Genomic DNA, 15033 nt, shown 5'->3' on the forward strand with positions numbered 1-15033 from the left:
AACTGATCCTGCTTATGGAGCAGAAGAGCTACAGTGATTTATACCATTTAATGCAGCAGAGAAAACTACATCGTTAAAACAAACCTTGACCAAGAAATGCCTGCCTTTCTACCACCTTTCTGCAGAATCTGTGAGATTTGCTCTTTCCAGGTGGGCAGTAACTAGTCAGCAGTTAATGCTGTGGTTTTAAGCAGAGTTTTAGATTTCCAAATTTGTTGTTGTTTTAGTAATGAATCAGTTTAAAGTGAACAGTTCATATAAACTTAGCTGTGCAAACTGGGTTTGTAGGTTGAAGATTGATTGGGTTTTCTGAAAGCTATCATTGATTCCTTAATCCCTATAAGAATTCAGTTGACTTCCTTATAACTATTCCCATTGAAGTTCAGCATTACAAAATTAGGAGCTTGTCCTTCCATCTTGCAGTGTTACTTGGAATTGAAGCAACCAAGAAAGGTTCTCCGGAGGCAGGCTGTTCTGGGAAGGCAAGGACTGGTGCACAGGGATAACTTCCATCATTGTTTTAATAGGTCTGTTAGTGAAATGGTAGAGAATCCCAAAACTTATTTGACAGGATGGGTGCAAATGTTTTTTGTTTTTTTTATTCCAAAACTGGGTTCCTAGCCTGAATCATAAGTTAGTGGAAATATTTGTTAGGAACCAGTGCTGTCCTTGCTTTTTTTGCCTTGATAAAGAGAACATCCTTTGATAGTGTTATTTGTAGACTTCATCTTTTGGTAGGAATTACTTCTGTAAATTTTTTGGATGTGAGTAATAAGTTAGTGTGGTTGAGGAGTTATTTGCCTCTTAAACTGGCAGAAGTGAAAGCATACTCCCTTTTCTGTTGGTGCAATTGAAGCTTGGTGTGTAAAACTAAGTGGGTGAGCCAGAAGCCCAAGTTAGCTTCTGTCAAGCGGGCTGTAAAAGGTGCTGAGGAAGTAATGTCTTAAAGTTTTATTGTGAAGTCTGAGAGACACCCATCAGAGGACTCGGAAACTGTCAAAACTAAAATTTGCTTGAATTTCAGATTCCAGTAGCACTGAACTAATCGAAGTGATAGTTAACAGCTTTGAGAGTTTGGTGGAGAGAGGCAAGTTAACACTTAAGTGCTAAATTTTTCAGATGTCAAGCTTGTTTCATTTCATGAATAAAAAAACAAACAAAAACCACTTACCTAGCAGAAGATGTGGAATAGGTTTTCCCAGCTAAAAGTAGAGAAAACGTTGCACAAATTGAGCAGTATTTTTATATTTAATTATGTCTACAGGAAATATGTAGGTAATTTAAACATATGTTTCAGGATTAACTACAACCTCTGTTAATTTCTTCTCTATGTACTCAATTTAGGAGATGTAAGATAATCACGTGGTGTTTGCAGTTTTGCTCAGCTTACCTTCTTCATTTCATTGGTTTTGATACTGTTGAGCTACTATGTTGGTCGTTATTTGTTCACCATTTAGTCAGTATATTGGCTCTTCATACTGTTGAGGAAGGATCTTGCTTTTCTGAACTTAGTGTTGCTTTTTGTTCTTAGTCTACCATAAATCTTTGTTTATTCATTGATGAGTGGTCCATGTGCAGTAAAGTTAGTTGCCATCCATAAAGTTCTGTAAAATGGGACTCCGTTCCACCATATTTTAGCATCCTGGTACCTTTGCACCCTTCCAACAATTACTGTATTTTATGTGAACATTTAATTTGAAGAAGGCTGCCCTGTATTTCTGCCATACTCTATTTAAAAAAAAAAAAAAGGCAAAGCACTATATATGCCCTTGATTACTGCTCATTGACTTCGTGTCAGTGAAAACCTCTTTCTCATAAAAGAAAAGAAAGAGGAGGGGATACTTCCTGCTTATTTGTACAGCTGGAATAGTAAATCTCTATTGTCCCTGTGGCTGCCATAGTGGCAATCATGTAGAATTCATGCTGTGATTATTGCGTTTAGCTAAAGAAAAAAATAACAGTACAAGAGTCAAAGGAGTTACATTAGTTACGGTTGTAACTTACTGAGGCTTTTAGTCCTCTGGCTGCCTCCCTGCTGATTTGCATACCAGGTACATCTTCTGTGTTGTATCTAGAAGGATCACGGCACCAATAAGAGGTACTAGTGGAAGCAAAAGTGAAAAGGAGTTGTATTTAGAGTTCTTTCTCTTTGAATCTCAAATGACCATAGTTCTCCCTTACACTTACGCTTTCAGTTGAGGCTCTAGTGGAATGCTTGGGAAAACAGAAATCTGTTTCTTTCTCTTTTCTGTTTGTGTTATCATTCAGGGTTTTTCTAATGAGAATTGAATGGGTCAAACTAATTTTTAGAGAATAATGTAAATGTCTGGACTCAGTATAAATTCTGACTACTTAGTCATTAGAGTATCACTAATTGACATTTAATAGTTTCTGATTAGAGGCATTCTGTATGTTTCTTATGGAATGAATATTTAACTTCTGCATTTTTCAGAAGAAACTGGTTCACTCGGAAGATCCGTTTAATGATGAACAACATGAGCGGCATGAAGTAGAAATGCTAGCCAAGAAGTTCGAGGCAAAATATGTGAGTTACTGTACCTGTATTAAAATATACATATATTTAATGGTGATAGCTTATGATTCTGTAGAGATGTTAACATGTTATTTTTCCTGAATAGGGTTGTTAATGTAGTGTCAAATACCTTCTGTGTATTTCAGAGCTGACTGTCTCATATTTCATTTAAGCAGCTTGAAGCTGCTACAAGCTTATTAGACGGGTCTGCTAAATAGATATGTCTATAGGATGTTATAGCTTGTGAAGCTATTCTTGGAAAAGCTTCCTATATAAATACAATTGAGTAATAGATGCAGGTCAATATTCATGATAAATATTGTGCCAGAGGAAAGAATTTAAGTAATGCTGTTGTGTGCTATTGAACAGCTCTTCTGTTTGGGCTAAATACTGATGAATCTTGATGAATTTCTAACTAGTTTGGAATGCTTCCAGAAGAGGTTATTGTTGAATAACAACTCATTACCTGATGAGTTTATCTTGTAGCTGCCAGCTACGTGAAGATACTCGACTGACTCCTGAAAGTGTAGCATGAATGACTTGAACAATGCTAGGTAGTAACATAGAGACTTTCACTAATAAATGAAGGTAGAAATCAGAAAATGTTGACTAAAACCACACCCAAACAGGTTTAAGAATTCATATGGGTAGGGTTGGGTGATTAATTCTGAGCTGGCAATCAAAACTCATCATCATGCTTAGGCATGCTGATATTCTGGATTACTAATAGAGCACCTCAATAATAAAGAAGGGAAACAAGAGCAGTCATGTGTATCTTTTGCCATTAATATACATATTACAATCTTTGTCTGACTTAGTAGGATGTTTTTTTTTCTGGCAAAGGCAGATTTCTTCAAGTGCCCAGTTTGTACATTGTGTAGAAGTAATTACTGTTTCAGGACATGTTAGCTATGATAGGTAACAGAAGAAACCCTTAAACGGAGAAGAACAGTTTTCATCTTTTGGAGGGGTTGGTGGAACCTAGTATACCCAGTGAAGGCAGTTCCAGAATACTATTTACCTTTCATTTGAATGATGAATTAATTTTTGAAAGTGAGGGAGAAATTTTTCAACTATACTCCTCTAGAAAATTCATTTCCATAATACAAGTTAAGGAATTTATAATGCCCTGAAATAAGTTGCTTAACTACAGCAGATGAAAGTCAGTGCTGAGCATGAAAAGCAACATATGTAGGAGGGAGTGGTAGTGGAAGCAATCTAATTTTACATATATGTTTATACATACATCAAAGCTAAACATGTACATTTATGGACAAAATATGATGTTATTAGACTTAATGAAAACTGGAGTTCAGTGCTCAGTAGTCATAAAAAGGGGCAAATAGATACTTAAGTTATCTAAATTCAGCCCTTTCATTCCGCAGCTGAAGTGTCTTTAACATTCTGTTACTGTACAGAAGCAGTGTTTTTTACCTTTAAACATCCTTGTTGGCATACTGTTCCCTTTTTTGTTCTAATTTCTTTTTTTAAATGAAAGGATATTAACAGTAGATGTCCTGATTTATCAGTGATATAATGATGACTTATGAGTTTGTTCTCTGATCCTTTTTTTCCCCAAGTCCCAATTCCTTTCAGTTTTGACCACTGTTGATTGGTGAGCAAATGTCATATAACTGCCTGGAACAACTTCAGTGCTTCCTGAGCTGCAAAACACATTGGGAGCACGCTGTATTTGTTTTTCTTGTTTGGTTTGTACTCTGTTTGTGTGGATTACCTTTTATTGATACTGGATTCAATTGATGATTTACCATACTAAGTTCAGAGCAACTGTGAGGTCTTTCAGTGATTCTTCAGATGTCTTTTTTTGTTTACTATCCTCAGTAATTTCTGTCATCTCACCCTTCCTGCAACTGTCAGCCCTCTGCTTCTAAAGACGAATGAATACACCTTCCTTGGTGATTTCACTGATTACTTTCTTTGCCAAAATGGAATACTTATTCCTAGCCTTAAACCAGACATTAATTTGAGTGGATGTTCCCTTTTATCCCATGGTAGTTTCTTGTCTTTAAAGGTCTTTCACCCTTTTCTAAAAGCATTTGAAGTACTCTTTTCAGTCTACCAAAATTCTTTACTGCTCTGGAATGTATGTTCTGTGCCTGCTGGTTCTGTTCTTTATAACATCTATTAACTTGTCAAAGTACGGAAATCTGGTTTACTGGTTTAAGGAGTCTGTTGTGACCCTTGATTGAGTCTTCAAAAATTGGCATTGTATTTGCTACCTTCTTGTCCTGTTGGGCAAGGTTGTGTAAACTTTAGGTTACATGCCGCAGTTAATTTGTTGAAGTCACAGTGACTTTTCTGAATACTTGCGTGAGTACTGTTTGCAGCCTCAGGAACTAGACATCTTCATTTGCTCTAGTATCATGACTGCTTATATTCTGGGACAGAAAGGTGGGAGGGACTCTTTTGGGAAAGGTGAAAAGCTTCAGTAGTAAAACTTCCCTGAACTGCTGCATAGTAAACACTGATTTAGATAATCCCTTCACTGCTTCTGCTGTGGTCTTGCATCCTTAACATCTTGATCATACGGGCTTTCAACACTTCCTTAAACATAGCTGAGTAGAACCAGGCCTGAAGGAAATTCTCTAACTATACATACAATGGTTCAGATACTTTCTTATATCTGAATACAGGTTATTGTTTTAATCATGCTGTGTTTAATTCTGCTATTATGAGACTTTTTGTTATTAACTTTGTTTCATATCTGCACTATATTTTTGTGAATAACAGGCAGTCAGAATACATTGACAATTTTTTTTAATGCCCATACACGGAAATCGTAGAACAGCCATTGCTGCAAAAGGATTTTGGACTCTCAAACAAGGATGTTAATGGTTACTTGGACTGAGCAAGAGATGTGGTACAGAGGTGGATTGCATTACACATTAGTGAGATGAGTAAAGTATAGTTTATGTAGGATTCTCCAGACAGCCTGCTGGCACCTCAGAATCGTGAACATTGCATGAGCTTTTGCACTGGAGTTTAAACAGAATTCTTAACTGCAACCTTTATTTTTCTAAGCTTTTTTTCTTTTTTAAAAAATGAGTTTGAGAGAAAAAAAAGTACTGCATGTTTTGGGATTGTGCAGTCATCCAGATGTTTTACCAGGTGAGTGATGGTAGGGGATGATAGGACTGATAAGAAAAGTTAGGAATACGCAGCTTGGAATATAGCTTGGAAACCTGAATTAAAAATGGAACTCACATTTGAGGTTTTTCTTCTAGGACTACTACATGCATTTTAGTTATAAGCAAGAGACTCCTGTTTGCTTGCAAAAGTACATGCTTTACTTAGTTACAAACTTGAACTTTTGCAAAATACTGTTAAGATGCTTACACTTCTCACAAAAGAGCAAGGATGAAACCTTTTCATAGTGTCTGCATACTCGTAGTAACATGTGTGTTGTGATACTTGGATGTCATAACTGAAAAGACACTCCTAAACATGCTTAAACTGTAGAGTACAGGCAGATAAGCTTCAGAAGCAAGTCTTCTCAAATTTGTGGAAGAACACTGGTTACTATTTTAGTGAGGGTGGCTTTGGGAGAATTTTATCTTATAAGAGTTCTATATTGACAATTTAACAACATACAGAAGTTAGAAAACAAGGTCTCTTATATTCCCATTTGTATAACTGTAAGTTTAGATTCCCTGAATGTTTGAGCTGGGTGTGAGTTTTTACTTGGCTCGATTTAACAATAAGTTTCACATGAGAAGAGTACTTACAGCTTAAAATGAAGTTTACCATCTTCTGGAGGTGAGTCCACAGTCTGTGATGCAGCTTCTAGCTTTAAGTTACTTAAGAAACCATTTCATGTCCAGTCCTATCAACTGAAGTGATACCACTTGCAGTTCAGGTGATTTTATCTTAGTATGTTTTTCTTCAGTTATGTTGTATGACTGTTGTAATTTCTTGAAAACTCACAGACACCATATCTACAAGTGCCAGAACAGTATTTTTTTTTTCTTTGACTTAGGTTGTTTCTCTACAGAAAGTAAAGCCTGTCTTGTGTGGGGAGGCACTTTACTGAATGCTAGGCTACCAGTATTTTCCTTTGTAATGACCCTGTAACCTACTGAAAAACTTAACGCTTTCTGAATTATCCCAGTCCTATCACTATGTTTTAAAAACATAGGACAGTGAAACATCTCTGAATAGAAAATGTTAGGAAGATCTTGGTCATGCAGGAACCAAGTAGCTAGTGAATACTTTACAGGGGTGATTCTGGTGAGGCACGTTTCCCAGAATTCATTCCAGTGTAAAAGTTTCTATTGGTCATCTAGACCAACTTCAAAGCAGCATCCAAGAAAGCAAAACTGCTAATTCCCTTGATGACCATCCCTCCAATGCCTTATATTTTGTAGAGTTTAGTATATTGATACCCCATTTCCCAAATGATATAAAACTTACTTTATTTTCAGGGTGGAAAGCCCCACAAACATCGGAAGGATCGCCTGCAGGATCTAATTGATATAGGTTATGGTTATGATGAAACAGACCCTTTCATTGATAATTCTGAAGCGGTAAGTAAGCCTCATCAGAGTGGCAAGAAGAAATAAGACAATGCTTTATTTTTTTTGATAGAGAAGAAAGGTAAGGGAAAATACTTTCTGTTCATGTATAACTGGTATGGACCCAAAAGGCATACTACTTTGGGAATCCAGTGGATGATTGTACTTGTAGTCTCGTTCAGCTATCATTATTCACTGCAAGAATTAAGAAAGTTGTTGCTAGATCACATAATTTTCCAGCTTTAGAAATCAAATTATTTTTATTTGTGCCCTTCCTTTACTGTGGACTGAAATGACACTGGCTCTATTTGGTTTCTTGTACTAGCTGTCTGGATTATTAGTAGATTACTGGTGTTAATTGCCTGGCTTAGATCAGGAAGCTATTCTAGTTTTAAGAAACAGTACGAATAGGATGGTTATTCTAAACATTTAACTGAATATGTCTGAAAAAATTTGAGATAAAATAGCCTGGTTAAACAGCAGGATGTTACACCTTATTTTGTCTGGATATTTTCAGAAATGAAAACACATCTCATGGTAAAAGAAAAATGTGTTAGGTGGAGGAAATACCAGGGATATCAGGAAGTTTATATGAGAGCATTTGAAGATATCTTAGAGGTGATATATGAAATTATGAAAATGAGGAAGAAGCTTGAAAGAATGAATGGATGATGTAAAAGCTTGGAGACCTCCTATAATTCTCCTTTGTTAGATGCCAGGAAGAAGTAGGTGCACTATTTAGTCAAGTAAAACCAAACAAAAACCCGATAAAACCCACCGATCACTTAAGCCAACCTTCAGTCTCCTTCACTGCTGAGTGACAGTGGACAAAGCAGCAATGATCTGCTGCTCTGAAGAGAAGGGAGCTAAAAGTCTGAGTGAGAGAGGAAAGGTGATGAAAAGGAGCTGTGAGAAGGGACTAGGAAAATCACAGAAGAGAAGTGCGTTGCTCTAGCGTACATTATATCAAGCCTCTATTTAAATGTGGTAGTAGATCTGGGAAATTATAAAACTTTGTAAAGAGCTTCTATGAGCTGGTGTTCATAGCTGTGAGGTTTCTGATGTATAGATGGTGCAGTGAATATTTCTCTTAAGAACTGTGTGAGGTGCACAGAAGTTGTGCTGCGGGACTGAATCTTTTTGAGGAAAAGTTCAACTGTTAAGCAGACTGAGCTCAGCTGTGTGTATTGTTAGTTTTTTAAGTAGGTCTGAAGGCACATGAACAAGTTCCATGAAAATGGAGTTTGCTGTAGTTGCTTATTGTAGCTTGTATTAATTTGTCCCTTTTCTTGGTCTAGATTAAAATTGTAGTTGAACTTGCCAATATTAAACTGTCCTATCATTATCCCTCAACTTTTGGTTGTGCCATTGGAATAATATTGGAGCCTAAGCCTTGGTACATCCTTTCCCAAAGGTCAGATTGTCATCTTCAGCTCAGTAAGAACAGGTGTGCTGTACTCCTGATGAGAAACCACTTGAACCTATAGGCTTATTTGGTTTCTCACTCTTGCTTAAGTTAACAATCCTCAGTTTAGAAATTTCATGATATGGGATGCAAGTTGTGTCTTGTTTTTTCTGAGTTGACTCTGACCAGTCACAGATCTGATATGTGAGTCAGGTAGCTTTCAGTACAGGTCTCTGTTAAAGAGGTACGTGAGTCTGGCATAGTAAAGCACTTGCTGGTGTATTAGTACTTCTCTGACTGTGCCTCCTTCCAGCACTGTTCTTGTTACCAGCAGCAGACCTGTTAGGTTTGCAGGAGCATTTACATCTGGTATCTCTTGCCAGACTCGTTGCAAGAACATACAAAAGGCAGTTTTTAGAGGACCAGATGGTTGCATCGTGTCGTAGCTGTGGAAGCTACTGGGGAGAATGGTGTATTTTCTAAAGATTGCTCTCCTGAACAAATCATTATGCCTTGAGTCTGCATTACAAATGCAGACTAGTGAGAGGACATCTCTGTTTTGCCTTTATCTCCATTTGTATATAGAAAAGAAGAAAAAAAAAAAAAAAAGCACTGTGTGCCAGCTGCAGTCAAAGTTGCTGTTACAGAGCTTAAGGGTCCTGTAATGTGAAAGTTCACCAAAACTTCTCATTCTACCTCAGATGCAAATGGGAAGCGTTCGGAAAGAGAATCTACATGTCTGGCTTGGTCATCTTCTGTGTGGCCAGCTATTAAATCACTGTATACCCTGAGAAGCATGAGAGCCAGGCCCAGCCTAGACTTGCTGCTTTTTGGAAGATACACTTTCTTACATATAAAAAGCTGTAATATTGTGGGCACAAACACTTGAAAAATGAGTATGAGTGCCTTGTGAATTGCTTCATGAGTGGCATCCTGTTGTCTTCCTCTGTATTCTAGAAAAAAATAATTCAAAACTTCCTTAGAATTTTAGTCCTTTTTCTTGTCACAGGTATGAAAAATACTGAGCTCTTTGGCACTGCAACAGATTTATTCATTAGCTTTAGAGATTTTTTCCTTCTCAAAACAGATTTTGAGGTAGTGCCATCAAATATTATTCAAGAAATCAAACCTATACAACTCATAAGCCTGTTTTTTAGCAGGCATCATAATTGAGTTAAGGAAGTTTGCTTGCTTCGGGTCCATTTTCACTTAAGGAATTTTGTACGTGTAACATAGATGCATATGTAACAGAGCATTTGGGTCCTCCAAGGATCCAGGAACGCAATTGTTCTGCTTGTTTTCTTGAGGGCAAGGATCAGGGTCAAGTGCAGGGAATCTCTTAATGGCATGATTCTGGGGTAGTGGAATTTAATAGGGCTGAGTACAGATAGGTACAGGGCATGCTGTTCTGGAGGAGGGTTCTTGGAAAGTGCTAAAAGAAGGGAACTTCTAAGCAAAGAGATTTTTCCTGTCAGACTCCTCAAAGATGACTGGTACCTGCCCTGATGAAGTAGGGTAGAATCTGGGCTGCTTAGTAGGCTGCATTGCCATTGTTTACCTCCGGTAAAAATGAAAACCATGCATGAGACTCTTACAGATTTGCTTTCATTGATTATTCTGGAAAGAATTCTACAGCGTAGTAAAGACTAAATGAAAATACTGGAGAGAGGTTCTTGCATGTGTATTACCCTAAGTGACACAGTCAATTCCTGCATCTCATCTTCCTTCAGATTTGTCTCTGCTTAAAGGAGTAGGTGCATAGTTACAGACTGCTGTTTGCTTTGGATGTATCTGGTATATATGCTGTTCAGTTTTATTACTTTGCTGTCCTCCTTGGAAAATTTTTAGCTGGTCCTGCTTGGAAGAAGTGGCTTTTCCACTCAGTGTAATTGCAGGCAAGTGCGAAATCCATGCTTCAGTCAACACAGTGGATATTTTTGGGTTGAGCATTTTGATTGTAGTCAGTGGGTTATGAACTCTTAATTGCAGAAAAAAAGTAAATCAAGACTGTCTTAACTTTCATTTCTAACCGCTGTGTGGTGGTTAGTCTGACGGGAAGTCCTAATCTTTATCTTAAAGGACCTCAGTGGTAGTAATACACAAAACGTTCATAACGTGCAGTGAAAGCTGTCCCTCAGTGTTTCAACTGCTTTGAAATTGAAAATAGGTTTTGCTGTAGTGTAAACTGCCCAGGACTACATTCTATGGGGAATGTTATTCCTGTAGATTTCTGCTTCCCCTCTGTTCTTCCTGCATGCGCACACATGCATATACGTGCGTATCAGCCCCATTTGGCTGGACTGCTTGCTCTTGTGATGACCTCTGAATATTTGGTTGGTTGAATGCCTTCCTGACAATGTAAGCTTTATATAGGTAGAGATTCCAGGGGAACACCGTGCTCTCTGAACTTTCTGCTAATACAAAACAGGGATCTGGTGCTTGGTGAAAAAGTATGCTTTTTTTTCCTTACTCAGAGGTAGTAAAACTTGTATATCCAAAACAAAGACCACCTAGCACCTTCCCCCATTGTTGGGTAGATGAATGCAGAGGAAGAACCATCCACCTAGAAACATGTAAACAGTGCAAGCTGTATTTTGAAGCAGTGATACCAGGTGGTCACACTGACAGGAACTGAAACAAAATATGAATGCCAAGAGCAATGGGAAGCATCCAGTACTTGGCCATATGTCAGTATTTAACCCAGGCTACTATATTCATGGTTCCACAGCAGCAAACACTGGTGTAAGAATCCTGTGCTGCTTCATAGAGAAAACTAGTCTATTAATGGTTTCTCATTCTTCAAAACAGGTACTTCAACTTAAAAACTTATTTTTCTTTAGCCACGTATTGCCTCAAGAGCTCAGACTCTCTAAAATTAGACAGCCTTTCAAGGACTGGATGTTGATTTTAGTAATTCTGAACACACTGATAAAAGAGTTGCTCTTTTTCTCTCTGGGTTCTCTAGAATACTTTGCATAGTTTGAAGCCTTAGTCTCAGAAAAATTCTGTGTCAAGATGTACAGGTTTCACATTTTTGGGATAAATTTGACTTCATCTTGTAATCTCCAGGCTTATCAAAGGTGTGATAGATTTTATATGATGTTCTCTCCCACCCTGGCTTCCCCTCAGGGGTTCCTGCTGTGTGTGATCTTGCTGTGATGTGAAGCTTGAAGCTGATGGATTGCCAGTAGGAGCATCTTGCTCAAGACTTTTGAATATTTGAGATGCTTTTTCCTAGTGAGAATGATAGCCATTTGGGAAACAGCAGAGCTCGGTGTGCTGATGGTGATTTTTACCTTTTTTTTTTTTTGGGGGGGGGGCGGGGGTTGGGTTCTAGGCCAGATGTTGTTTTAGGCCAGCTTGATGTTGTTCTCTCATCCTTCCTGCTCAAAGGAGCTTGTTTTATGCATAGCTATGGAGAGCAGTGTTGTTGCTTGAGAAAGATAAAATTCTCTTTAAAAAAACCCAACAAAACAAAACTCCCAAAAAACCCAACCAACAACAACAAACCCAAACCTATCAACCTGCCTACAGAGGCATATACAGAAAAAGGCTACATAGGATCCATTATTAAAAAGGGAAATAAGAAGGACCCAGGAGACTACAGTCTGGTCAGTCTCAACTTGATGCCTGGCAAGATCATGAAGCAAATCTTCTATAAGCTATGTTAAGGTACATGGAAATCCAAGAGGTGATTGGTGACAGCCAAAGTGGCTTCACTAAGGGCAAATTGTGCCTGACAGATTTGATGGCTGTCTATGCCAAGGTTACAGCATTGACAGATGTGGGAAGAGTGACTGACGTAATCTGCCTGGACTTGTCAACAGCTTTGCACGGTGTCCTGTGTGACATTGACAAGGGTGTGGTTTTGATGGGTGGACCACTCAATGGATAAGGAATTAGCTGGGTGGTTGCACTCTTGAGTTGTGGCCAACAGCTCAGTGTCCAAGTGGAGACTGGTGACAAATAGCACTCCTCAGGGGTCCATACTGGGACTGGTGCTGTTCAAAATCTTTGGTGACATGTACAGTGAGATGGAGTGCACTGTCAGCAAGTTTGCCAATGACACCCAAACTGAATGGTGGCAACTGACACGCTGGAGGGAAGGGATGCTGTGCAGAGGGACCTTGACAGGCTTGAGAGGTGGGCCTGTGCAAACATCATGAAGTTCAACAAGGCCAAGTGCAAGATCCTGTGCCTGGACTGGGGCAACCCACAGTATCAGTACAGACTGGGTGGAAAATGGATTGAGAGCAGCCCTGAGAAGGACTTGGCGGTGTTGGTAGACAAAAAGCTTAACATGACTTGGCAATGTGCATTTGCAGCCCAGAAAGCCAACCATATACCATATCAAAATGTGGCCAGCAGGTCGATGACAACTGTTGTCCTGCTCTGCTCCACTCTTGTGAGACCCTACCTGCAGTACTGTGTTCAGCTCTGGAGCCCCCAGCATAAAAAGGACATGAACCTGTTGGAACAAGTCCAGAGGAGAGCCATGAGGATGATCAGAGGGCTGGAGCACTTTCCTGTGAAGACAGGCTGAGAGAGCTGGGGTTGTTTGGCCTGAAGAGGGCGGCTCTGGGGAGACCTTATAAGCAGTCTTCCAGTACCTAAAGGGGGCTTATAAGAAAGCTGGGGACAGACTTTTTAGTAGGGCCTGTAACAATAGGACAAAGGGTAATACTTTTAAGACTAAAAGAGGGTAGATTTAGATTAGATAGAAGGAAGAAATTCTTCATGGCAAGACTGTTGAGACACTGGAACAAGTTGCCCAGAGAAAGTGTAGATGCCCCATCCCTGGAAGTGTTCAAGGCCAGGCTGAATGGGGCCTTGAGCAACCTGGTCCAGGGGAAGGTGTCCCTGCCCATGGTGAGGGGTTGGAACTAGATGATCTTTATGGTCTGTTGCAACCCAAACCATTCAGTGATTCTATGAAGCATTTTCACATTGGATTGGGAGATAAATTTAACATAGTTCTATTTTTCATGTGGAAAAAGCTGCCTTAGTAAACCTTTTACCACAAACCTCATTCACACTGAATATGTGAGGGTGCATTAAAGCTTTTCATTTTTTTAAGAGATTCACTTACTAGCTGTTTCATTAGCTATGGATTTGTATGTTTATATTAACTGCTCTTGTCTTCGTTTGCTGTCACTTTGCCCAGTCGTGGAAGTTCTGTGGCTGGGGACTAGTGCTTACCTGAGTGCACCATGTTGTCTTTAATAAAAGATGTCTTGCATGCTTCCCAGGTGTCTTCAGGGTAGATCTGCTGGTTGGCCCTTGACATGTCATATGTGTTTGTGTGAATACAAGACAAATTTCTATGAGGAGATTCTTTCATTGCTTTTTATCCCTCCTCGCCCCAAGATAAATAAAGGTGTAAAGTGGAGGACCAAACAAATAAAGCAGATACTGTTCTGCTTAATGCAGAACAGACACGTTTAAACTGCATATGCAGCAGTCCACTAGTACAAGAACCATTATAACTAGAGGTACAAAGGTAGTTGATTTTGCGGAACGGGTCTGATATTTCTCAGAGCAACAGTAATGTTCTCTTACTCCTTCTGCAAAATACCATATCCTTTTTGGGGAAGGAATAACTTAATTTCTTAAATTTTTTAAAATTGTGTGTTCTGGCCTAGGCTTCAAGCAGGTAGTTTACGACGGCTCATGTGTTTAGGGAACTCAGTGGGACAACTGTGAAACTGAAAACTCAGCGTCTGCATAGGTACTTGAAAAAACACGAGAATTGTACCTGGGCTTTGTAGTACCATTGTTTAAATTTGCGTACATAGAGAATATAGGAATAAGAAATAATGATGATAACAGGCATAGGAATTTCTTGCTTTTTTTTGCAAAATTTTAATTTTTTGAAGAGCAGAAAATAACTTTAAAAAGTTATTTGAGCTGCTAGAGGGGTAGATTATGGCCTAGGATCAACTGTTCTTCATGAGTAGATGAATTTAAGTAGCACAAGAAACTCAAGTGTGTTCCAAAAAATATACAAACAATATAATAAAAGGGAGGTTATAACATGCCAAAGTAACAGATCTTTGATGAGAGCATTTGTCTTAAATGTCATATATGGTAAGTCTGGTCTTAATGTTAGATGAATGGAAAAAGAAAGCATAACTTTTTTTCTACAGAAACGTCTAGTAATTCCATAACATGAAGCCCAGAGAGGTTAAGTAATACATCGCATATTCATTTGTAACCAAATCACTGAATTATACTTTCAATGTGGGTCGAAGTTCAGTCTCTGAAAGAATAGTTGAACACGTAAAGGTGGTCACATGAGTGGTCATACATTTTTATAATTTAGGCTGAAATATTTTCAAGGCAGTAAGAATGTCATCTTGTTGCACTGAAGCTTAAGCTAATAGCTTGACTCCCGTGACTGGTGGAGGGGTGTAAAAGGTGGTGGTCATGGTATGAGCAAAACAGGGCAGTGTATATATATCTGTTGGTACTTCTCTCAGGGTGCTCTGGTAGGCTGATGGTTTACAATATCTTGATTACTAAAGAAGGATTCTGCTAGAAGACTATCCTATCCTAATCTAGCC

General features: G+C 38.7%; 1 protein-coding gene across 3 annotated transcripts in view; it reads left to right on the forward strand.

Moving 5' to 3' along the window:
* UBN2 (ubinuclein 2) overlaps positions 1-15033 on the forward strand; it is a 56367-nt gene that overhangs the window by 2621 nt on the left and 38713 nt on the right. For 2 of the 3 annotated variants that reach the window (XM_056341578.1, XM_056341580.1), the window contains exons 2-3: positions 2453-2545; positions 6976-7077. In XM_056341578.1, the coding sequence (XP_056197553.1) occupies positions 2453-2545; positions 6976-7077 (195 nt within the window). The remainder of the gene's footprint in view (positions 1-2452; positions 2546-6975; positions 7078-15033) is intronic. The other variant, XM_056341579.1, reaches the window with a different exon arrangement.

The sequence above is a fragment of the Falco biarmicus genome, chromosome 5, assembly GCF_023638135.1.
Source record: "Falco biarmicus isolate bFalBia1 chromosome 5, bFalBia1.pri, whole genome shotgun sequence".
NCBI lineage: Eukaryota > Metazoa > Chordata > Aves > Falconiformes > Falconidae > Falco > Falco biarmicus.